The sequence below is a fragment of the Parus major genome, chromosome 6 (genome assembly GCF_001522545.3).
Source record: "Parus major isolate Abel chromosome 6, Parus_major1.1, whole genome shotgun sequence".
NCBI classification, from domain to species: domain Eukaryota; kingdom Metazoa; phylum Chordata; class Aves; order Passeriformes; family Paridae; genus Parus; species Parus major.
This window is the reverse complement of record NC_031775.1, coordinates 31,619,465-31,644,410: the sequence shown is the minus strand read 5'-3', so window position 1 is coordinate 31,644,410 and position 24,946 is coordinate 31,619,465. Positions and strand designations below refer to the sequence as shown.

General features: G+C 44.5%; 1 protein-coding gene across 3 annotated transcripts in view; it reads left to right on the top strand.

Annotated features, from left to right (window-relative positions):
* Positions 1 to 24,946, top strand: part of C6H10orf90 (chromosome 6 C10orf90 homolog) — a 93,582-nt gene that overhangs the window by 59,925 nt on the left and 8,711 nt on the right. For all 3 annotated transcript variants that reach the window (XM_015633837.3, XM_015633836.3, XM_015633839.3), the window contains exons 2-6: positions 3,346 to 3,440; positions 5,695 to 6,736; positions 20,410 to 20,682; positions 22,526 to 22,761; positions 23,754 to 23,949. In XM_015633837.3, coding sequence (XP_015489323.1) covers positions 3,390 to 3,440; positions 5,695 to 6,736; positions 20,410 to 20,682; positions 22,526 to 22,761; positions 23,754 to 23,949 — 1,798 coding nt within the window. In that variant the 5' untranslated portion in view covers positions 3,346 to 3,389. The remainder of the gene's footprint in view (positions 1 to 3,345; positions 3,441 to 5,694; positions 6,737 to 20,409; positions 20,683 to 22,525; positions 22,762 to 23,753; positions 23,950 to 24,946) is intronic.

The window sequence follows — 24,946 nt, the reverse complement described above, 5'->3', positions numbered from 1 at the left end:
CCTCAGGAATTCTCCAGCCCCTTCCCAGCTCCCTCAGGAATTCTCCAGCCCCTTCCCAGCTCCCTCAGGAATTCTCCAACCCCTTCCCAGCTCCCTCAGGAATTCTCCAGCCCCTTCCCAGCTCCTCAGGAATTCTCCAGCCCCTTCCCAGCTCCCTCAGGAATTCTCCAGCCCCTTCCCAGCTCCTCAGGAATCCTCCAGCCCTTTCCCAGCTTCCTTCCCTTCCCTGGACACGCTCCAGCCCCTCAATATCCTTGTCACATCTGGTTTGTCATCAGTGTCCCCCAGCCTGGCAAAGACCTGAAACCAGCATTTTCCACGGTTTTCACACTGAGTCCCAAGTTCTGCACAAAACCTGAGCTGGCTCCGTGTGGGGCTGTCCTGGGCCTGCCAAACATTCCCAGGCCGCGGTTCCTCAGCAGCACCCTCACCTTTGCCATCGATCTGGGCTTCAGCAGCTGATTTACAAGTACATCTTTTCTGAACCATTATCTGAGGCAGCTGCCAGTTGGCCCGAGGCAGGATCCAGGCACTCGAGACTGGGGGAATCGGTTCCAGCTGCACTCCGTAATTAGGAAAACCCTGGGCTGCAGCCGGATGTCCAGATGCCTTGCCAAGGAGCGCAGCATTTGGTTCAACAAACAGGATTTGTGAGGGGAGAAAATGAAAAAGAGTGAGGATGTCATAGGACAGAGGTCATGGGCCAGCAGTTGCTCCTCTGCTCCTCACGGCATCTCCCATTTTTAATCTGAAGTGGTGGGAAGGGAAGATCTGGAGAGGTTAAACTGACCCTCAGGATTTCAGCTGGAAGAGAGATAAGTTTCTCCTTTTCCCCACAGAGATGGAAAGTACTTGAAATGCCATTTCTTTCATGCTTTCGCACCAGGGAAAAAGTGAACTTTGCATTCAAGGGTTCCAGGGTGATGTGTTTTGTCAGCAGTGAGAATTTGAATGCTCGGCATGTGACACATCTCAGCTAAAGCCTTGTGCTCCCTGTAGTGCCTTCATTGCAAACACAGATTCAAGCTCTTTTTAAAGGTTTGCAGGTTTTTTTTTGCTTGTTCTCTTAACATGAATTAACAAATGTGAAGCTTCCAATGACAGATTTAATAATACCATGATAAATGCCAGTGCTTTTGCCACCAATGCCATTTAATCTGTCTCAGCAAATACACTGCCAAAAGTTTGAGTGTTTTCCAGCTGTAGGATTCCTATAGCAATATGAGAATGTCCTTGCACAGGACAGGGTACAAACAGCAATGCAAAACTCCACTGTGGATGATGTAGCAAAGGAAAGAAATATATCTTATTCTTCTTCTTCTTCCCTTGATTCTTCCTGCCTCTCCTGCTCCAGAAACAGCTACTTTTTAAGGTTAGACAGGCAAGAATTTCCCAGTCTATTCCAAGGGATCTGTGGGATATTGGAAGGTTCTACCCACAGATTATTGCTAATCTCGGGAGGCTCCTTGGATAAGAATAATTTACTTATTATGTGCAGTACACAGAGTGGACTTTGACAACTTGCTCTTCTTTGACCCTGTAGTCCTCAGTATTTCTCTAATGCTGGAAATGCATTTGAATGAAATTCATGGAGGAATGAACGTGTAGGATCTGATTTATCCCTGGCCTGCCTCTGGATTTCCTTGTGCACCAGTTGACAGTCAGAAGTTGATGATCTCCTGTTGTAGTTTCCTCCTTGATCTAACTGTGGGGTTCTTACTGCAAAGCATTTCAGAAAAATATTGATAACTTAGTGGAAGTTGTTGCTTTAATTACATTTTTTTAATCAAATTTCTATTAATATCTTAATCCAATAATTTCTTCTTTACCCCTCTCTGCAGGTTATTCCCTATTTAGTAATTTTTAAAAATAAGTAAGGGCACAGGTGGCTGCTCTTCACCATGAAGGTGCCCATGTGTAATTCACCACAACACTGATACACTGGAAATAACCTTTCCATGAGGCTTCCCCAGCAGCAGAGGAGGATTCTGTCCCTTGCTGCTCCTCACAGCACCACGACAGGGCGAGGAGCTGTCTCCAAGGGTGTCTCAGCAGTTTCCAGTGCCACACCAGGTTCCCTGCCTTGCACTGACTGCAGCCCAGCATTGTTCCTTTGCCAAGAACCACGGAGTGAGCCCTCTGCTCTGGCTGTTTTCTGCATTCTGGTTTTCCCCACTCTGTGGCTAAGGAGTCCAGCTGTTTGCTCTGTGGCTCTGAACTCTCTGCTGCTCAATGACAAAAACAAACATCTTCCTTCATGCCTGCCAGGGATGTACATGGTGGCATTGGCACCTTGGAGTTATGCTAGGGAAGCATTAAAGTATATTTTAGTGTACCTTATTAAAACAACAAAGCTCATCAAACACCCTCTAAATGTCATGGTGGGACTAAAGATTTCTTGAGGGATAAATCTGATATCCTCCTCCTCTTCCCCTTCACCCAAGGAGATGAATTCTGTTGTGGTGGGCATGGTTTAATAAGTTCCTAAAGTAGAGCTGATTTATATTCCTTTGTTAATATAATGTAACACATAAACTGAAATTCTGCTTAGCAAAAAATTTTCTCCTGTGGCAGCCTGCCTGGGTGGAAGAAAAATAATACAAAAGGTCTTACCAGTGATGTGACATGTTGCTGTAAAACAACAGCCAGGAACATCAAGATATTTCAGTCCAAGTGGAGAATTTCTGAAAATTAATTTTGGATGCTTAATACAAACTAGAAAGTAACGTAATTTCTGGCAAAGCAGCTGACAGCAGACGTAATGCATCAGTGCAATAGCCCAGACTGTGTTAAATGGAAATTAGCTCCATGTAAAAAGCTGCAGGGATAGAACAGTGCTCTCACAAAACAACCCGTGACAAAAGCTGAGGTTGAGGTGCTGGTGGAACAGTTCTCACTGAACTGGGAATGTTGTGATGGAACAGAATTTGTGGATGTGATTTGGAATCACTGTAGCTCTTTAACTGTGAAGGTGACTCAGTGGCAGTGGGCTGTCTGTGCTCCCTGTCCTGCAGAGAGCACAAAACAAGGGGTTTGTAGAAATCCACATTTCCCAGCTTCCCCAGTCCCTCCACAGTCATGCCTGAAGCCATGGAAATCAAAAGCAGAGCCAGTGAAGCTTTGGATGGGCCCTGGACACAGTGTGGGACTGCCCAAATCCTGGCAGCAGGATCCCAGGGGTGTTCTGAGAGCCGCCACTGTGGAGGAGGAGAAACAGATCCCAGGGCAATCAGATCATTTCCAGGACTCTTTCCCTCCTGCTGCACTCCATTTAAAAGCACATTTTCTAACTCATCTCCTCCAGAACACTGACAATAACATTCCTTTCTCTGTGTTTTTCCCCAGGGGTGACACAAAAGCGCTGGGGCCCTGATGGTCAGAGGACATGCATGGGCCTTCAGCGGGAGAGTGGTGTGCAGGGAAAATCGAGCCCTACCAAGGTAAAATAAATAAATTGTGTTTGGGGAGCAGTCAGCAGAATGCAGGAGGGTTTAAAAAACAATCACAGATTGCTGAGCAGTATGTTTGGACTTGGTTTTGTTTAGCTAAGCTTAGCTTAGGCAGCAGAAAAGCCAAATAAAATGATGGTTAAGTGTTGGTGAGGGGAAAAAAATTGCATTGCTGGGGAAAAGAAGTTGTAAGAAACCCCCATGAGACTAAATCAAGAAATATCCCAAATATCAGTACACTCTGCCTGATATGTCCTCAGGATAAAGCCTGAGGTTTTCAGCTCAACACAATTACTTTGGATGTGTGTGTGTGTATTTTTTTCACAAGATGCAGCGAAGCTTGAAAGCTCCAAACAAGCACAGGATCAGCTGGGCAAACCTGAAAGATCTATTTCTTTTCTAAAGATTGGGAGGAGGAAATAATACATATTTTCAACAGAAAAAGGGAAAAGTAAATAATTTAAAATATTGGTGCATGAGTTTGTAGCTAATCAGGAGTGTTTCTGACATGCCTTTGGACTCATGCAGGATGTCTCCATCTGTGCAGCCCTCAACAGAAGAAATAAATGTCAAATTAACTACTGGAGCATGAGAGATGTATCCAAAATAAAGTCTCTCAAGGAACATTCTTCTTTGGTGCCCTGTAGAAATCTGGGGGAAGTTGAGAGTTTTGGAAGGCATGCAAAGGTCTTAAACCTGGAGGTAGAAGTAAATGAAGTGAAGAAAATATGAGGCAAATGTTGTTACAAACCATGAAAGAAACAGAGGAGGAAGAAAATGCTTTCCCTGAGGCTGTGAAATTATTGAATTGTCCAAACCACAGGCAGCTGGTTTAAAGAGTTGATAAAATTTATCTGGCATTTCACCTCGTTAATAAACTCTTGATCTACCTCTGCCCATTTGGGTTCCCAAGAGGCTCCTTCCCAAGAGATAGAAAGGAACTGTTTCTGGTGATGTTTTCCTGCACGGAGGAGGAACACAGGGATGGTTTCATAGGGGCTCAGAATCACAGAGCGGTTTGAGTTGGAAGAGTCCTTAAACATCAGCTCCCCATGGGCTTTGTTGTGGTGTCACCCCAGCCCTGGGAAGGGTGACTGTGGCACCAGGGAGGTCATAGCACTGTCAGCCTCACAGTCCTCCTGGAGGAAGGACAATATCCTGTTTTTTGAAGCCCTTGTTGAGTCCTGGAGTTGAATATCCATTGATAGAGACACTCAGCTAGGACTGGGGTGAGTTCCCAACAAGCAGGAGTCGGTGGCACCTAAACACAGAATGGGCTAATCCTCAGATTCTGCATGCCAGTTCAGTGTTGTGCTTGTTTTGGTTTTTCTCTATGAGGATCAATAGATCTGGGAACACAGGGCAGGAGCAATCTAATCAGTCAATTTACAGCAGCAATGAGATTGGGCCAGATGCTTTATTGCACAGGACTTATGGGCCCAGCAGGGTAGATAATAATAGCAGGAGCCTTTAAACTCAGGTCTACTCTTTGTCAGAGAGCTGGAACATAAAAGCACCTCCTTTGTCACCTCCAGGGAGGTAAGGTGTGGTCTGTTAAGATGAATGTTTCCTGTCATGGATGGAAAAATTAATCTGGGCCACTGTCAGTCTCTGGCCACTGTCAATCAATCTTGTACATATGTGTTTGTACATCACTGGCAGGTGTCACCAAGGAATCATAACAAAGAGGGAATTAATTAATTAAAATAATACCCAGAGCCTTTGTGAGTAACTGCATCACTTTTTTGGGGAGTTTTTCATGCCTACAACCAGTGAGGTTGTAAAGCTGTCATGTCCCTGGTCCACACATGTCCTTTGCAGCATGTGATGTCACAGGCCAGTGATCCATAATATACTTAAATGCATTTTAAAGTCCAGCAGGTCATCATGAAAGAGGAGTTTATAGTCTGAAAATGGCAACTGTCTTTGCCATGTCCACTTTTAAACACCCACCAATCCCATCCGTGGGGATGAGTTAAATACTCAAAATAATACTATGGAATAAAAGTTTTAAATTTTAATATTTTTTCCTTTACCAGAGTGATAAAGTTTTCATTGAAGCCTCCCAGACAATTCAGAGCTGATTTCAAGAGTGTGCATTTTTAAATGACAAAAAAGTTATTATGAATAGAAAGTTAACAAGAGATCTTGAACAAAACTGTCTCCTGTGATAGATGGTGGAGGAGAAACAGTTGCACACAGGATGATGGAGTGTGGTGATAACCAGGAATCTTTTCATCTGCAGGAATCTCTGCCTTCCCAGAACACAGCATTGATTTCACCAGTAATCATTGCAGTGATTGATGAAGATAAATCCAGAGGAAACCAGCCCTCTCTGCCTATGCAGGCCCTGATCCCCCAGCCCAGAGCGTGTCACACAAAGCCATCATTGCCTACCCAAGTCTCTGCCATCGTTAGCAGAACATTTTTGGTGCTTCCCAGCCGATTAGAGATCCAGGCATCCCCAGAAGACACCATGTCACCAACCGACTCTCCCAGTCCAAGGCAGTGTCCAAGGCAGCAGAAAGGCTTTGCCTCCATCACTGTCACAGCCAGGCGTGTCCCTGTGGGCTCTGGGGACCTGGCACATGGCATTGGGGCTGGCCAAGAGCCCAACACCGTGTCCCCCACATCCAGCAAAGTCCCTGCTGTCCTCGAGCGCTGGCCTCCCCCAGCCAATGCAAACCAACCTCCTTCATTAGGTGAAGAACCCCAAAAGCAGCTTTTTGACCCTGGAATCAAGGAGGATGGCGTGGGTCTTCAAAGCAGTGATGGGAAGGAGAAAATGCCACCTTCATTCACCTCCCGTGTCCAGCTCCAGGTGTCTCAGCCATGTCCAAACACCATCTATTACTTAGACAAGTCACTCAATGTGTGCATTGACCAACCTCGAGTTAAATGCCAAAAAATTTATAGATCCACGTTGTCCTTGAGCCTGAAGTGCAGTTTGTCCGGATTAACAGCAGATGGAGTAGATGGCATAGCTAATGGAGAGCCCATGGAGGAGAGAGCTCCAAGGAAGCTCCCTGGAGCAAACGGGGCTCGGCTCAGATCACACCTGAGCACAGACTTCACGGGAAATAAGGTCATTAGGGAGGAGAAAACAAAGGAAGAACATTTGGGCAGTAAATACCCTTTGCAAAGTGTCTTTGCCTCAGGACTTCCAGCATTTGTGGAGATTCCCAGAGGACCTCACAAGGCAGCAGCCACAAAGGAAGAGGATGAGCAGCCTGGCAGCCACCACAGTGTGTTTTCCCTCCAAATCCCCAAATCCAGCAATGAGGCAGGTAAGTCATTTCCATAAATCTCAGGCTGGTGGAGCAGAGGTTCAGGCTGGAGCAGCCCCACCACAGTGGTTCTGTGAGAGCAGATAACAGCAATCCTTGCTTCTGCAGAGGCTCAGGGAGTTAGAGCACAACCCAGAGGTTTCCAGCTCCAGCACTGCCATGAATATTTGCCATGCTAGTGATGCGTGCTGCTCATCAGCTGGGAGAGAAAAATCCCCCTGTGTTTTCTGCATTAAACCTCTTTTTTAACCATCCATAACACTATTTTTTTATTATTCTCCCAGAAACCTGCAAGTGCTTATCCCCCGAAAATAATTAGGTTTATCTTTGAATAAGGACTGAATTTCAAGGTGTGAAATTAAGAAGGAGATGACTGCGCTGAGCTTGGTTTTGTGCTCCTTGCAATTAAAAATGATCTTGTTTTCAGCTTTTATTTAGAAGGCTACAGTAATAAGCCCAGGCTTTTATACTTAATGGAACCAGGTAAAAGGTTTGCAAATCTTGAACACATTTGTTTCCAACCTTTCCAGTCATTTTACAGACATAAAATGTTCTTTGCAGCGTTGCTCCTGGGGGAGGGAGAGGGAGCCCTGGGGACTGCCTCCTGCCAGAGTGGTGCAGCTCCTGCTGCACTGGGATTTTCCAGCACACTTGGATAACCACAGCTGAGTTTATTGCCTTTCCATCCAAGGTGGATGGGAAGATTGTCGATGAGTGGAGTCTGTTTTTTACCAAAAGCACAAAGATTAAACTTACCCCCTCTGTATCCTGCAGCCTTGGGCTACATTTAATTGCAATTATCCTGTTCTTATATGGCCCTTTTGATCTAAGGGTCAGTGCATGAACATGAGCCACTTCCTAAGGCTCCTTTGTACCTCCATCCCCGCAGTGTGGAGTGGAAGGAAACAGAAAGATGAGAAGCCTCACGCTGCCTCCAGGGCTGGGCAAGGTGCAAACTCCTTGCAGTCTCTGCTGCTCTCCCTTTCCCATGCCTGAAATCAATGGAATTGTTCCTGCAGGGGCAGAGCCTGAGATAAAATATTCCTCTGTTTTCCTAAGCATAATCCAGGCTGTGTGGTGTTGGAGGGGAGAAGGCACAGTGGGGAGCAGGAGAGGGAAGATGCCAACCAGTGCTAAGGGGTTTGGGATAGAATTATAAAGGGATGGCACCAGCAAATGAAACATTTCGTTGCATACATTGTGATTTTAAATATCAGGGAACATCACTTCATGGGGAGCATTATTATTGCAGGCTTTGTTCAATACCATCTAAGGTTTCTCTGTGATAAACCAGATTTAAAACTGAGCTTTCCCTGGGCTTAGTGATGCCATGGTGGCATGGAAGAACCACTTTTACTAGAAATAATTAGAAAGTGAATTGGGAGGCTGCTCTTGGTTCCATAGTTCCATTGGAAGGAGGAAATCGGTGAAGTAAGGAGCTGAGAAGTACTGGTTTGTGATAAAGGACTTCCACCATTTGTGTACACAAGACTATAGGTGTAAATAAACATGGGAAGTGTTACCTTTTTAACTGCTTCCACCTTTTGTGTGGGCCATAATGTAGAAGGTAAAGATACACATTTCTCTTGCTGAGACCCTTTGTAATGTGTAAGGAGATGTTTATCAGCTTACTACAACTTTCCTGTGTGAAATTTGTATAAACAACCAGAATAATGCTCCAAAGCCACAGCCTTTCTCAGCAGGATCATCCAAGTAATGAGCTATTAACGGGACAGATCACAGAAACCTGGTAAAATGCATGGGACATCCACGCTGGTCCTTAAAATGAGAGGGAATTGTGTGATTTTAACCTTGGAGAAACGAAAAAACTGAGTCCTTTTTACTTCTGGAATGGGTGAAGTGAGGAGAAGTATTGGTATGAGATTATCAATCACAAAATCATTGAAGTTTGAAAAGATCTTTAAGATCATCCAGTCAAACCAGCCCCCAGCACTGCCAAGGCCACCAGTGACCCATGTCCCCAAGTGCCACATCCAAAGGGCCTTTAAATCCCTCTAGGACTGGACAACCCTTTTGGAGAAGAACTTTTATCCCATTCTAGATTCCCAGTTCTTTTGGATATTTTCTCCTCTGTTGTTTACTAATTCAAACCCGTTCCCATTAAGCTTTGCTCTGCTCCATGTTTATGCAATGAAATGTTTGTGAAATGAAGTGTTTAAAAAGAAGGGAGAAGCAGCAAAGAATGGACAGTGAACAAGTTTTGCCACAGTGTTCGTGCTTTAGCAGTTATCTTATGGATGAGGTAACTGCAGAGAGCACTTTGTCCATTACATTTCTGATGACCCAGAAAGTTGCAGTTTATATTGGTTTGCAGCTGTAGGCAAGAGCTTCCTGCCAGCAGAAACACAAGTGGTAATAACATCACTATGCTGAAAAAAAAAAAGAAGAAAAAGAAAAATTACTTTCAAGGCTACACTTCTCTGTATGGAATCTGTAAATGCCTTTTCCAGGATGTATAGGTTGCTTTATTAGGATCTGAGTTGGAATGAACACCCAAATATTTCTCTGCTTTACAGGTGCTGGGTTTGCTGTTTCCTATAGGCCCAGTTGAGTCATGGCCTCTTTGGAGTGTCTTTTTCCTAATCTTTTGTGTGACTTCACTGCAGCCATGATGATTCTTACTTACTGTATTACTCATATTATTTCACATCCAAATCCAACTGTTCAAGAGTTGGCTTTACATGGACCTGGATAACTTAATCTAAGGCCCTTCTTTCAGCAAGAGGCTGGGCCAGGTAATTTCCAGAGTTATATATTTCCACCATGTGCCACATATGAAAAGGATGCTTTGGGATTATTAATGAAATGTAAATCTTGGGCTCTGCTCGTGGATGGGAATTACACTTGGAAATCCAAATCTCTGGGACTCAGAGTTCAAAGCCATGGTTCATGCTAGAGCATCCCAAGGATGGAATATGATATTTCCCCACTGTGGACTGTATCTTCTATTGGCTCCACTGCTTTGGGTCTTTACTTCCATTATCTGGCAAGAAATTGGATTGTAAGTGCTGGAAAATCCATGTTATACATGAAGTCAGACTTGAACCGTGGGAGGACCGAGCTGTAGGACAGAGCTGTGTTTATTTTTAGTGAGTGGCCAACATTTCCATCCCTTGGGCAGCTGCAGGAACGTGTGAAGGGTCCCACTGGGGGCCCCATGAGGCACCCACCTCAGAGATATGGCCAAGGGCCAGCCCAGGCCAAGCTCCACGAGGTCCCTGTCACGGGTGATCGATGTGCATCACCCTGCCTTTGGTCACGGCTTTTAACAAGCTGTCAGAACTTGCTAACGCTGCTTTTCAGGCAATGCTGCAATTTCCTTTCCTGTCTGCAGCTGATGTCTCATAAATACAAGGTAAGTTAGAAATGAAAAGATTAGTCTTGTTGCTGCTGAAGACAGGAACATTTTTAATCTTAATTTCTCACCTACCTTTCATGAAGAACATATTCCCCATGAATATCTAGTTCTCCATCCATCTTTCACTATCTATTACCTACTGGGCTCTAGGCTGAATCATTAAAAAGGAGAAAAAGAAGAAAATGGGACAATTTTAAATTATTTTTGACCTCTTGATTAAATAATATTATCACTTTTCTAGGGAAGGTTATAAATGCCAACATCTAAATTTATCCATTTGAGCTTAGATAACAGTAAACTTCGTCATGCCTGAGCGCCTTCACACATCTCAGCTGTTTTCTAAACCAAAATATTTCCTGCTCACCTCTACACTTTTATTCATGTTTTGTTGTCATACCCAAAGCTGATGTGGAGAGATATTAAGGAATAACAGCTGAGGTGGAGAGTGAATCCAGTCTGGATGGTGGGTGTTGGATTCCACTGCCCTGAGATGAGGGGCAGATGTGCAAGGAGGGCGGGAGGAGATGACAAAAAGGGAAATTGTGAATCGCAGTCCCATGAAAGCCACCCAAAATTAGGGACATCAGAATAATAGAATAGGTTACAGAATAATCATCAGCCATAGTGTGGCCATAAGACCAGGGCAGTGATAATCCCTTCATCCTGGGGTTAGTCTTGGACAAGAGAGACATTGAGGGGCTGGAGTGTGTCCAGGGAAGGGAACGGAGCTGGGAAGGGGCTCAGCCTGGAGCAAAGGAGGCTCAGGGGGAATTTCTGGCTCTGTACAACTCCCTGCCAGGAGGGGACAGCTGTGGGGATTTGGGATCTTATCCCAAGGAACAGAGACAGGAGGAGAGGGAATGGCCTCAGGCTGGGCCAGGGGTGATGTACTTTGGGTGTTGGGGAAAATTCCCTCATGGAAAGGTTTGTCCAGCCCTGGCACAGCTGCCCAGGGCAGTGGTAGAGTCCCCAATCCTTAGAGGGTTTCTAAAGCCATGTGCATGTGGCACTTGGGAACATGGGTCAGTGGTGGCCTTGGCAGTGCTGGAGGAATGGTTGGGCCCAAGAAATGCAAAGGTCTTTTCCAGCCTGACGGATTCCACGGTTCCGTGCTGGAGTCAGCAGCGGGAGGTGATGACGCACAATGGCGTGGCTGTGATGAACGTGCTCAGCAGTGCCTGAACCCTGGGAGATGTCCTGGGGTGTCCAGGGAAGCACTCCCAACATTCCTTTCTCAGAGTTCACACATGAAAAGCTTGGGAGAGGAAGGACAGAGTCACAGCAGTGAACGGGACACATCAGAGGCTCAGTAATGTAGCTGCTTGTACCTTTTCCCAAAGAGCGTGGCAGGTGACTTGAAAGCGTAATTTGCTTAATTAAAACAACCCAAGGCAGCGAGTGGAGGAAACTGAGAGGGGATCTGGTCTTTGGGTGTGTTGAATGGCCCCAGATGATTACAGACTTCTTTTTCCTTCTTGAACATATTTATTAACAAGTGCTGGAGTCAGCAGCACATTCTTAATGGGTAAATAACTAGACTTCAATTTGTTTGAACATTTATTTTAATTTTTTGATGCATGTATGTATATTCCTACCCATACTGGAGTAAAATCAGAACAGCTGGTGCTGTGGGATTTTGATAAGATGTTACCTGCAAAGCAAAAATATATTTTTGTTTTAAATACACACTGAAGTGCTCCAGATATTTGAGACATTTATGTATCAAGAAAATCTTGTGGGTCACCCTTAAACTAATATATCAGCCTGGTAGTCAGAACGGGCTAACCAGGAAATCTGAAGGCTATAAGTAATATTTACTTTCATTAATTAAGTAGTATTTGAAATGCTATGATGAAGGAATGTGGCCCATCTGGTGTTCTCACCTCATCTTCTGTTTATGGGAAAGTGACCATGCAAAGCCAGAGTACAAGATTTGTATGTGTGTAAATATATATATATATATATATACATGAACAAGATATAATTAGAGGAAAGCAGTTCCTGACAATATGGAATTTATTGTATAGAAACTTGAGCAGCTCCAGCTGATGCTAATTAACTCTCCACCCTGCAAATGTGTGCAGCAGAATTGGTGGTGAAGACAGGAGGAATATGAAATATGGCACAGGAGATTTTACTTTAGCTTGCACCTGCTAAGCACAAGGAGCCAAATCTTCAGCTGATGTCAACCAACTGAAATCTCTGCCTGCAGAGGAGTGACACTGATTTACACCAGCCAGGAATCTGACTTGGCATTATGGACACAGCAGCTGGTGCTGACTTGTTAAGAACAAAGGACCACATGCCAAAAAGCCCATTAAAAAGAGCTCCTTTGATGTCTCACTTCATCTGGGATAAATTTAAAATGGAGGAGGCTGTCAATTTTCCTTAGTCTAGACATTCTGTGTCATTGGGTCCGGGTTACTCTGATGTGTGACCTTCACGTGCTGCATCCCCAGAAAATGAGGATTCAATCATTTCAGGTGTTGAAAACTCAAGTGAGGAACTGGCAATCCTGTTACAGGTGACTCTGGAAGATGCTGCCAGCCTTTGAGACAGACCCCACCCTTTGTGATGGGCCAGAGAAGTTGCCTCTCTTTATCTTGGAGCTTTTTAATTCCTTTGTAGAAGGAAGGGGATGCCTGTTCTTTCCTGGAGGGTCCTGTTGCATTTTTGGGGTACCAGCTCTTCAGCTCTGCTCTCTGTCTCTGCTGCCTTCACCATCATCTGGTGGGACAAAGGGTGTAGGAGAAGGAAGGGATCAGCAGGAGGGGTATTCTTTGATATTCCACTCCTTTAAACTATTTATTTATTAAATCAGAAGGCAGATGTGGTGACCTTCTGTCCTGCCATATGGAGGCAAGGCTACCCCTGGAGGCTGTGGGCAATGATGTCAGCAAGGGAGAAGGGCGATGCTCAGGGCTGTGTGAGCCAAAGCTGGATTTCAGTGACAGCATTGTAATGTCACTGTGGCCCTGGCTGAGATCATTTTCCTGATCTGATTCCTGATCCTGATCTAGAACCAATCTTTCTTTATCAATTTCTCTGTGGTTTAAGGCAACAAGCAGACTGGCATGGTTGGATTTTCTTGGGGTTTGTTTGTTTCTTTGGAGTTTTCTTGTAGAGGTTTTTGTTTGATTTTGTGTGTTTAAGGGCATGATCATAAAATAATTTGACTGGATTTGAAGTTTCCTTCAGGAAATGCCTTTTGAGGATTAAAGGCTCAGTTTTCTGTTATGGGACATAGCAATGAAGCTGTTGGGTAGAAAGGCCATTGTTTCTCTTGAAGATAGAAGGATGTCTGCCCTGTTCCTGATGATACAGAACACATTTTCATGAGTGAAACTTATAAATTAGACTTTCCCAAAGATGTTCATGTTGTCTGAAGATCCAAGTTAAAGTTCAGCATATGAAAACTGGGGGTTTGATTCTTCCACTCTTTTCCATTTTGGATTCCACGATCTAAAGGTCTTTTCCAGCCTACACCATTCTATGATTCTGTGATTCGGTGACATTTCTATCTGGAGCTGTCACAGTTGGTAAGAATGTGAGACAATTTGAAGTGAAAGACTGGAGGGCACAAGTCACTCGTTAGCACTCCGGGCAAGCAGAGGTGGCAATACCAGAATCATTAAAATAATGATTAAAAGAGATGGGCTCTGTGGATTCGGTGACTGCATTATGCCACTGGAGTAAAGAGCCTCATTTTCCCCTAATTCACACTTGGTTTAAACTAGGAACGACTCTTGTGCAGTCTGTGAAATGAATACTTGGCTCAGCCTGGCTGCGGTAAATTATCAGAAAGCGCTGAACTAGGTGCCTTGGACATGATGAGAATTCCAAGTGGTCCATGCCTTTTTTACCCTGCAAATCACCATTTAAGTGTTCTGAATCATCCTGAACATTTTTTTTTTTTCAAGTCACACTGCATCAGATTACTCCTTGAGTCACTACAATAGCGTCTGATAGCTTCTAGCATGACATCCTGGAAATGCAAACATGGATTTCTAACTCGGAGGTTTTGGGTCTGTGGCTGTTACAGGGAATATCTCAAAAGTACAACAGTAAATATTCTTTCCTTTCATCCTCTCCCAGCTCATAGGAGGGAAAAGGAAAAAATGTTAGTAAAATATACAAACACTGTAGTCGAGCAGCTGGATATTGGGAGCTCACTGGTGCGAGCAGTCACCTCAAATCGTGTGGGTGGGTTGGTTATTAGATGCCCACTAAAATATTCTGCTGCAATTGTACCTTCTCATGATTCCGAGTGCAAGGTGATGTCCTGCAGGTGCCAGGCAGGAATGTTTCCTTCTCACAGAATCACAGGATCATTAAGGCTGGAAAAAGCTCTCCAAGATCACCAAGTCCAGCACCACCATGTCAGCTAAACCATATCACCAAGTGCCACATCTACCACGCTTTGGAACATTTCCAGGGATGCTGACTCCACCTGGGAAGCCTGTTTCTGGGATTAACCACTCTGTCAGCAAACACAGTTTTCCTGCTGCCCATCCCAAACCTGCCCTGGTGCAATTGGAGGCTGTTCCATTGCAGGGTTTTGCTGGTGCAGCCACTGCTAACCCTTCTTCCACCAAAGCTCTCTGTGGCAGCCAGACTGGGTGCAGCACCTCGGTCCCTATTCCATTCCCAGAATAATTGGTGTTCCCTTGTTTAACACCAAGGGAGAAGGTCAATTAACTATTTGCAAAGTGCTTTGAGAAAATAAGTTGGCCTTCAGCAGGTAGAGGCTGATTGTTAGGGGCTGGTGATTAGCTGGGTTTGGGATTGTTTGCTCTGAAGCCACTGTACTAATTTTGCTCAAAGCCTTCTGTAAACAAGCTGTTTCTTGACATTTAGAAGCTTTTCCTACTTAGGACTGATTATAGGTTTGAAGCCTAACAGCTCTTAGGTACACTTTCTGTTTTAAATGATTACAACTTCCTACAGTCAAATATTAGCTTTTGCCAAAAGAAAGCCTCTTCCTTCTGAGAAATGTGGCCACAGCTGTCAATGTGGTGAAAAAAAAAAAGCAACAACCCAAAAGAGGTAGCTAGGAAAAAGAGAAGGTTTTTGTTAGAGATAATTTTTTAATCTAGACTGTTAACTTGAGGTGTTATTGATACAGCTGAGATAATTAAGCTTTATCCCTGCCAGGCAGGGCTGTTTGAAGAAGCATTAATACAGGTGCAATGACACATTCATAGGGAGGAATGGGCTGGCTGAGCCTCTCTCTTCAGGCCAGCAAAGTTACCTTGACTTTGGATCTTGACAGCTCTGAGAATGGAGCTGAGGAGAGGGCCCAGCCCTTTTTCTCAGGATCCATTCCCAGGTTTTTATTGAGAGGTGAATCGAGACCTCGTTAAACATCTCATTTTGAACAGGGAGAGTGGGCAGGGCTACACTACCAGGAACTCAGGTAGTTTCCATGGATGTTAATGTTGAGCAGCAGCTGATGCTGCCTCTTGCAAATGAATCATTTGAGAAGCGTCAGGAGGCAGTTTGGGACAAAAGTCTCATTGCTGGTCAGCAGGAATTTCAGTCAAAACATGTGAATTTCGTGGCACCCCTGGTGGACTGCAGCTCGTTGACCGATTACAAGTGATGCCTTTTCCTCGGCAGCGATCTGAAAAATAAATCCTCCGTCCTATCTTGCATCCCTTGACAAACCCTGGCATAACTAATAACTCTGTCATGGCTCTCAATGTTTCCATTTCTCTGGGTTAGCAGGCTGTTGAGATGATGTGCTCTGTTTGCTCACATCTAAGATTGCATGGCTCAGCTGTGCCAACCCTTGATTCATGATAAGGGATGAGCCATCAGTCTTTGTCAGAGGCTGGAGTCTTGCTTGGGATTATGGATGGCTGCTTGAGGCACGTGTGGGTCTTTACAACTGGGCCTAAATCTTGAAGGAGGCAGAAGTTTCTTACATTTAAGGAATGTTAATTCCTGCTCCTCTCTGCTTGGGATACTGTCAGCATCAGCTCCCAGCATGGAGGTCCAGGAGAGCTCAGCAGCTCAGGATGTGGTGCTTTTATTAAATTAAAACAAAGCCCCCAGCAGGTGGTCTGTAATGTAAAGCTACCTCCAGTGCTGGTGGCTGATTTCATTAGGGACACTCAGGGAATCAGCTCTGAGTGTCCCCTCCCCAGCCACCTCTCGGCCTGACTTGGTGGCCGGGGAGGATTTGCAGCCCTGCCTCTGCTAAAATGAACTTAGGCCAGTTTCAAAGAAGCACTTTGTGACAAATCATCAGAAATCCACACTGGAACACTGGGGAGAGTGTTATATGCAAGGATGAAAAGCTGAATTATCCTGCTGTAAAGTGAAATGGGGGAAAAAAAAGCAGTAACAATGGAACAGGGGATGTTTGCCTGGATTGTGTGTGTCTCAAGGAAAGGCAAGTTTAACCTTGCTGTTTAACTGCTGTAATGCAGGGTCACTTCCCGTTAGCAAAACCCCCTGAAGGGAGAGAGGGGGAAATGTAAAAAGATACTTTACAGTAAAACAATATACTTATTTTATTCCAAGATCAAGGATTCTTTCTTTCTTTTTTTTTCTTTTTTTTTTTTTTAAAGGACCTTTTGAAAACTTACCCTTGGTTTTACAGAATATTTTTAACTCCTCCAATATTGTACGGTTTTCACTAAGTCATAATTTAAAAATTGAGCTGTTGTCATCTTTCTTGCACAGGGCAAAAATGACTCTTCTCCAGATGTAATTATGATTTTGTTCCTTAAATTTGCTTCTGTGAGCAGCTGAACTTTTACAACTACAATCTCTACTGGCTGAATTTTTAATGGAGCCATTCTGCTCGCTGTTTCTTTGAGTTTTGCTCTCCCATATCTCCCAAAGCATTACACTTGCATGTCTTTGTTCATTAGTTTTAAAGCTTTTCCTCAGCTGGGATAATAGAAAAAACATCTATTTCTGGTCATCCAGTTGCAATTCTGGCTATTCTCAGTGGGGCATATATATTTCAAGTTGGGTTGGTGGGGATTTAGATATACAATTCCAGATAGTCTTAATGAGAGTAACAGCCCTAATTCCCCACACAGAATATTAAAAACGGGTCCAGGGTGTACAGAGTGAAATGCTGTGATCTTACCTTTAAGTACCTTTGCCTTGTTCTTTTTTTTTAAATTCCTAAATATCATTTGCATCTGCTTTTGTTAAAGTAACTGAGAGCTGCTTTGAGGAGGAGGGAGCTGATTTTTGGAGCCCCTGTCTGGTTTGCTTTGCTCTGTTTTCCTGAGGATTGGCTCCACCTGTATGCACCTTTGAAAGGGAAAGGTTAATTCAAGAGGGAGCTGGAAGAAAGACTTCAGCAAATTGACTCTGTTCTTATTCTGATTGCTTTCAGTGTTAGACAAGAAAAAGACACACCTTTTTTATTGCCTTAATTAACTACCACAAAAAAAAACCCCAAAAAACAAACCCCACCATACTGTGAATCTAATAAGGATTAAGATTTAGTTAGAATATTAGAACCAGATCCACAAAGACATTTTTCATGCAGGAAGGACGTGTTGCTTTTATTCTTGAATTTCATCAGGAATCGTGGGGATTTTCGAATTCTTTCTCAAGGCAACCTTTCATCATAAAATATTAACAAGCACCCATCCCCTTTTTCTAATTTTAGGCCTCAAACAAAAAAATAGTTTTGTTCATGCATTTCTTTTCCTTTTCCCCTAATCCACATCTTCACAGGGATCCCCCAGGCCTTGTTGGGAGGATTCCACTGGTGGTATTTCTTTTAGCAGGGAAGTGGTGCTAGAAGGGAAGGTTTTCTCCATTTGCACAACGTGTAAGAAATTTCCTGGAGTTTAATTGTCCATTCTTGAAGGTTGCTGTACTTACACTTGGAAGCCAATATCCATGGAGAGCTAGTCTGGTAGTTAGGAGTAAATGGAGTGTGAATACTCCAGGCAGCTCTTCTTTCTTGTGCTCAGATCAATATTCTGAGTTAGAGAGGAGATGTGACTTGGAGCCTTCTCCTGCCCTCACTCTGCTCTCCACTGTTTTACCCTCCTCCCCTACAGCCCATTTTGACCCCCCTGATGATTCCTGCTGATTTTGGGGAGCCCAGCAGCAGCAGATGGTCCCTCCTGGGGACACAGCATTGGCTTGAGCAATTTGACGGTGGAGCTGTTTGGCTTCACAACACACATTTGCTGCACAGACCATTTCTAGATATGAAGGCAAATTATCTCCCACTGTGATGCTGCCATGGATGAGCAGAAACTCTTTCCTCCTTTCCTCTCCTCTTCTCTGTTTACTGCTGGCCAGTAAACTATTTTAATTTAAAAGGTGATTTAATGAGATAATCTGTTTTCCATTCAGGTTCTTCCTGTGGCTTAGCTCCCCACTTTTTCCCCTCTATCCATCTGATTTCTTGGCTGCCTGAGTGAAAGGACTTTCTCCCCTGCTGCTCTGCAGTTTCTCAGTGCTACCTGCTGCTTTCTTCATCTTCTCCTACCCCACTGCTCGTTCCTCCCACAGCCACCCTTGGAGCCCATGACCCCATTCACCTGTCCAGGTGTTTTTCCCCCTCTTTGTGCCATATTTGTGTGACTGCAGGAATGGGATTGGTCAGGGGATGATGGAACAGGTCTTTGGATATGCATGAGCTCTGAGGGGATGCACAGAATTGAGTCTGTCCAGTTTCTTGAGAGCATTTGCATCAAAACTATTTCCATCTGAGAAAAGAGCTTGGTTGTGACAAAAGATAAGGGAAATATTTGCAATTTATGAAAAGCACAGAGAAAAATAAGTTCTGACAGAGAGCAGGAAAGCTTGGATGCTATCCCAGAGTTTGGGAGCTCTGTGTGCACCTCCTTGCTTTGACCAGTTTTGTAAGGCTGTGAAATTGCTTTGGATGGGGTTCATCTCAATGAATTTAATTAAGAACAAGGTTTGTTTTCTTCTGTTTGTGCTGATCTTCAGGGATCCCTCAATGGAGGATGCCCTGAGGAGCTGACTCCTTCTCACTGTATGGGCAGTTACAGAGAGGAGCTCAAGGTGTTATGGTTGGAATCGATGATCTCAGAGGGCTTTGCCAACCCAAACAATTCTGGATTCTGTGCTCCAAGCTCTGATCTACAGGAAAGGGGAAAACAGTAAATGCTGTATCTTAATACCTCTGATTTCCTCAGAAATACTTGATACTCAAAAAGAGACATCAGCCAGTCAGGTCACTAAAATGCATAGAGATCATCATTTTGTGGAAAAGAATATTTCTTATCTACTGTGAGTGGATTAAGGATTGGGAAAGTGAACTGAGAACTTCCCACACGAAGGATCTGATTTTAGTGGGTGACTTTGAGATAAGGAAGTGTCAAACACAGAATCACAGAAACACAGAATCATTTAGGTTGGAAAAACCTTTCAGGATCATCGAGTCCAGCCATCACCCCAGCACTGCCAAACCCATCACTACCCCGTGTCCCCAGCTGCCACATCCACAAATTCTCTAAATCCCTGCAGTGCCACCTCACCCTTTGTCATGAATTGGCTCAAAGGAGAAAAACACTTCTGATCTTCACTCTGTCCTCAACCTCGGGAAAGAGTCAGCAGAGAAAGAATTGTGTCAAATCTGCTTTTAAAAAAGACAAGGAAGATGAAGGAATCTTTACAAAGGTGTGGAGTGACAGAACAAGAGGAATGAATGGCTCCCAGTGCCAGAGGGCAGGGCTGGATGGGATTTTGGGCAGGGATTGCTCCTGGCAGGGTGAGGAGGGGCTGGGATGGAATTCCCAGAGCAGCTGGGGCTGCCCCTGGATCCCTGGCAGTGCCCAAGGCCAGGCTGGACATTGGGGCTGGAGCAGCTGGGACAGGGGAAGGTGTCCCTGCCATGGCTGGGGTGGAACTGGATGATCTTTAAGATACATTTTGATGGAAGTATTTCCAGGATTCTAGGATTTAAAATTGTTTAATTGTGTAAAAAGTCATTGTGATGGAGTCAGTGGTGGCTGTGATGAAAACCAAGGCCTAAAATGTTGTGGGCTCAGGGTTTTAACCCCTTTCCAGTGGAGTACTTGCCTCACAAGCATCTCCCATCCCCAACATTTCCAGGGCCCCATTCTGGCTCTGTGCAAAGTCACAGCAGGAACCAGCACCCGAAAGGTCCAACTTGTGAAACGTTTTGCCATGAAAGTTTTTGATGAGAAGGGCATTGCTCAGCCCCTACAACTTCAGGATCCTGCCACACCATTAAAAATTACATGGATTAGATGGCTGAGAAAATAAAAATATTCCCATGCTATAGGATCTGGGATTGTGATTCTGTTTTTCACAGGAACACCAATGTTGTTGGGAAGCAGGAAGAGGAGCAGCACAACAGCCCCTGGCTCCCCCCCAGATGCAACCTCCAGAGAAACCATTGCTGCTGCTACTGATGGCTCATCCAGCAGGGCAGATCCCTCCAAAGACACCTCCAAATCCAAAGAGAACCAAGCACAGGGTGTCCTGAAACCAAAAACGTTTGTCTCCAGCAGCGCGTGCAGCATAAAGGCGTCACCGAGAGTCCTCCGGGAAGAAAATGTTCACGGGCAAAAGCAGCTCCTAAAAAGTAAGGTACAAATCCTACTGTGGTTGTCAGGAATATGGTTTCAATAATAAGATGAGATCAGTCTCAAAGAAAAAAAAAAAAAAGTGAAATAATGGAAAGTCAGGGCATTTTTGTCCAGCTTTAAGTGCTGAGCGTGAGTCATCTGGTGAGAGATCAATCAGCTGATCTGACTGTATACATTGCTATGGTTAATAGAAAACAAGATTAAAATGACCAAGATAGGCTTAGATTCCCCAGAAAATCTTGAAAAAGCATTAAAATTGCAAAGTCAAGCAGCCCCAGCCTAACCAAGTAATGCCAGTAGTGAGGTTATTTTGACAACCTTGTTCTGATACCTTTTTTTATTCCTTCAACCTTTCTTTTTTTTTTGACACAACAACCTGAACTATGATTATTAACAAGATTTCAGCATGTAAAACATAATTTCTTTGGGTTCATCAGTGCCTAAATTTCCAACATTTAGTCTCACAGCTAAAATGCAGATGACACCAGCAGCTGTATTCACGCACCAGGTATTTTTGGAGAAGACAACTGAGATTAATTTGGGTTTAGTATCGATATGTTTGTGAGAAACTTATTCCTTAAAAATGTTGTAATGGTCATAGAAGCTTTTTTCCTTACAGCTGTTTTTCCTGAAGGGGATTTTTTGCAGGCAGGCAGGCAAAATTTGTCAACATTGAGCAAAAAGTTATTGAATGTCACACATTTAGAAGCCTAAATGTTGTTTTCAGTGCCTGAAGTTAAATCATGGCATTCCCCTAAATGGAAGTGACTTTGTTTCACGAAAGTGAAGCATCCACTGAGATCTGGCAAAGCCCAACTTAATCCACACCTCTGTAAACCTGGCTTAGGGAGGAATTTAATTTCATGTTCACAGGTTTCAAGGTTTATTCCAAAATGTTGGTGAGAGCAGTGTTAGGGAGGAAATACAGTTCAGGCTTTTATAAGGCAAATGTACCCAACACAGATCTTTTTAATATGTTTTTTAAGTACAATATAATATGTACAATATGTCATAAAGAGGAAAATATTTTAAGTTTATTGTAACCAAAAATTGAAATAAAACAGTAACGGGCTTTATTCCCAGATATTTAGGTCTAGAAATCAAATTATTTGGCAAGGATGGAGCACTCCAGTGTGACTTTTCAAATAGTTCATATGGAGCCCTTCCGAAGTTCCTTTGTTATTTTGGATTCGTTCTGTCCTCTGAATGAGAATCTGATTTTTGAGCACACAGCCTCTTTTGGTCCTAATTTGTGCAGGGAGTATCAGTCAGTGAGCACTAAAACTTAATTATAAGCATAGAATACAATCTCTTTTTCTCAATGTGGATCAACAGCTTTCATAATAATGCCCTACAATTGACAATAACCTTTTGTTGATTATTTTTTTTATGGAGTCTTTCCACTGGCTAATGGATCTGTAGGAATGACAGAGAGAAACTGGAATAAAAAACAAAGGAAAAAAACCAACCAGTGGTGCTGGTGAAAGGGAAGTGATTTGTGGCTAAAGCCCATAACAATCTGGTATTTTTTTACAAAAAATGGGAATGAACTCCAACTGCAGGTCACAGCAAGACATCCTGGCTTTCCATGGGGCAAATTTTGGGGAGCACCAGCAAAGGGAGTGTCTGAGAGCTTGAATTGCTTTAATTGCTTTAATAACGTGAGAGATGCTCGGGGTGTTGCAGGGCAGTGAGGTGCAGCCACCATTAGATCTGATCTCTTCTGCCTAATGAGGCCTGGGTTTCTTATCTCAGGAATTGTCCTCTCAGTCTAATGAGGTGGAGAACCCAATAAAAAATTAGCCACGCACTCCTAATGAACTTTTCAATCTCTCCAAGGCCATTCTGGGTTCCCTGCTCCGAGGGACAGAACAAAGGAGCTCGAGGCACAGGACGAGCGGGAGCGGCGCAGGAGGGTGACACTGTCCAGGGTGACACTGTCCAGGGTGACACTGTCCAGGGTGACACTGCCCAGGGCCAGCTCTCCAGATGTCACCTGGGACAAAAACCTGCTCACCTGGCCAGAATCCAGCTCCCAGCTGGAGCAAACTCCAGCAGCCCCATGGACACTGCGGGTGAAGCATCTTTTTTTTTATCTTTTCCCCTTTTTTCCTGCTTATTTCTCTTTTTTTTTCCCTTTTTCCCTTTTCTCCCCCTTTCCCCCATGGTTGGTGTTTGCTTCCTGGGAACTTGTTAAGGGCAGGAGTTCACATTCCTTGATTTTTTCCCTTTCCAGTGAAGTTTTGGCAGTTTGCATCCACTGCCAAAACTTGCTTGGTTGTTCAGGCTCTCTCTTCTGAGTCCCAGTTGCTGTTCCTGTGGGGGGAATTGTTAAAGAGTTTGGGAATTCGCAAATTCCCAGTTTCCCAAGTGCCTGGCACTTCCAGCACCAGCTGTAGGTGTGAACATGGCCCAGGTTGGTACCAGGCTCCAGCAGCAGATGCACTTTGCTGCCTTTTCCTCCAGCACATGTTGCAGACCCATCTCTGCTCCTTTCCTCTGTCCTAAGACATTCCTAAATGTTGAAGCAGCCTTTGACTGGGAAGTGTTTTCTTTCTGGATCAGCCACGGAGAGATCTGACAGTCTAAATAAACAGGAAAGTTTGTGAACTGTCAGTGACGAGTTGCTTCAGTGATGGGGTGAGAAAAGGAAACAGGCAAAACATCAAGAACTTGAATTTGGATGTAAAAATACGTAATTTGAAACATAGAAATGTATAAACTTGACAGGACAAGGGGGAATGGCTTCCCATTGCCAGAGGGTAATGGGATTTTGGGCAGGGATTGTTCCTGGCAGGGTGGGCAGGGGCTGGGATGGAATTCCCAGAGCAGCTGGGGCTGCCCCTGGATCCCTGGCAGTGCCCAAGGCCAGGCTGGACATTGGGGCTGGAGCAGCTGGGACAGGGGAAGGTGTCCCTGCCATGGCAGGTGATGGGATGAGCTTTAAAGTCCTTTCCAACTCATTTTCATCACTTCAATGTTCTCTTACTGAACTCAGCCCAATGCCCATCACACCTTTTCCTTCCTTTGAATGGTGTGAGAATAAAGCAGGGTCTGTCTCCTGCAGGAAGCCCTCGAGATCCACAACCCCCAGTTCATCTCCCGCTCCCAGAAGAGGCTGAAGAGGCTGGAGCTGATGGTGCAGCTGAGGAGGGCCCAGCAGAGGGAGGCTCCTCCAGGCACCCCCCGAGCGCTCACTCGCAAGCTCCCCACATCCACATCCAGCAAAAAGAAGCAATTCACCATCCCCGACCCTCTCAGTGGTGAGTTGTGACCAGCAGCAGGCCCGTGGCTGCCTTTGAAATCCTGGATGGAATTTCCATATTAAATTTGAGAAGCAGCATGAGAGCTGCTGCTCCTGGTTTCCTCTCCAGACACTCCTTGGCAGAAATCCCCAGCAGCTCAGAGCTGGGGGTGAGGATGGAGAACTCCCTGTGCTCTGTGGCAGAAATCCCCAGCAGCTCAGAGCTGGGGGTGAGGATGGGGAGCTCCCTGTGCTCTGTGGCAGAAATCCCCAGCAGCTCAGAGCTGGGGGTGAGGATGGAGAACTCCCTGTGCTCTGTGGCAGCTGGGAGAGAGCTCCTTGGGGATGTTTTGTCACTGTCACATGCAGTCGTGCTCTTCAGCACGGTGCACTTGCTGCTGTTGTGGGGGTGATGGCAATAAATGACAATAAATGATCAGTTTGGGGACAGAGGAAGGAGGCAGGTGGGATTTGGGATACAAGCCCCAGCTCCAGGTGTGGATTTGCCACTTTTGTCAGAAATCCCAGAGCTGGGAAAGAGCTCTGCTCTGCCCAGCCCTGCTAAATCAAGGCATCCAAACTCTGTAATTCCCTAATTGAGGCTGATTAGGTTGTGTCAAACAGCCTCAACCCCCAGTGAGGGAAACCCTTCTCTCCCTCACAGCCCATACAGCACCTCTGTAAATGTTACCTAAGCTCAAGATGTTAAACAAATTGCTTTTCTTTTTCTTTTCTTTTTTCTTTTTTTTTTTTAATTGCCATATGGATGTTAATTAATTCAGTTGACTAAAGAACAAAGATTTATTTGATGGATTGGCATTCCTCTTTACATCTTGGTTTTAAATCTGTGACTGCTTGAAGATAACATTATTCTACTGAAAAGCAAATTAATCAAAAAGATTAAACAAACTAACAAAGACACCTGGAGAATGCAGGAAAGGGAATATTTGATGTCCTCAAATACAAACAGGTTTTTGGCTCCCTGGGGAATGAGGGTGGGTGCAGGAGAGGTGGGT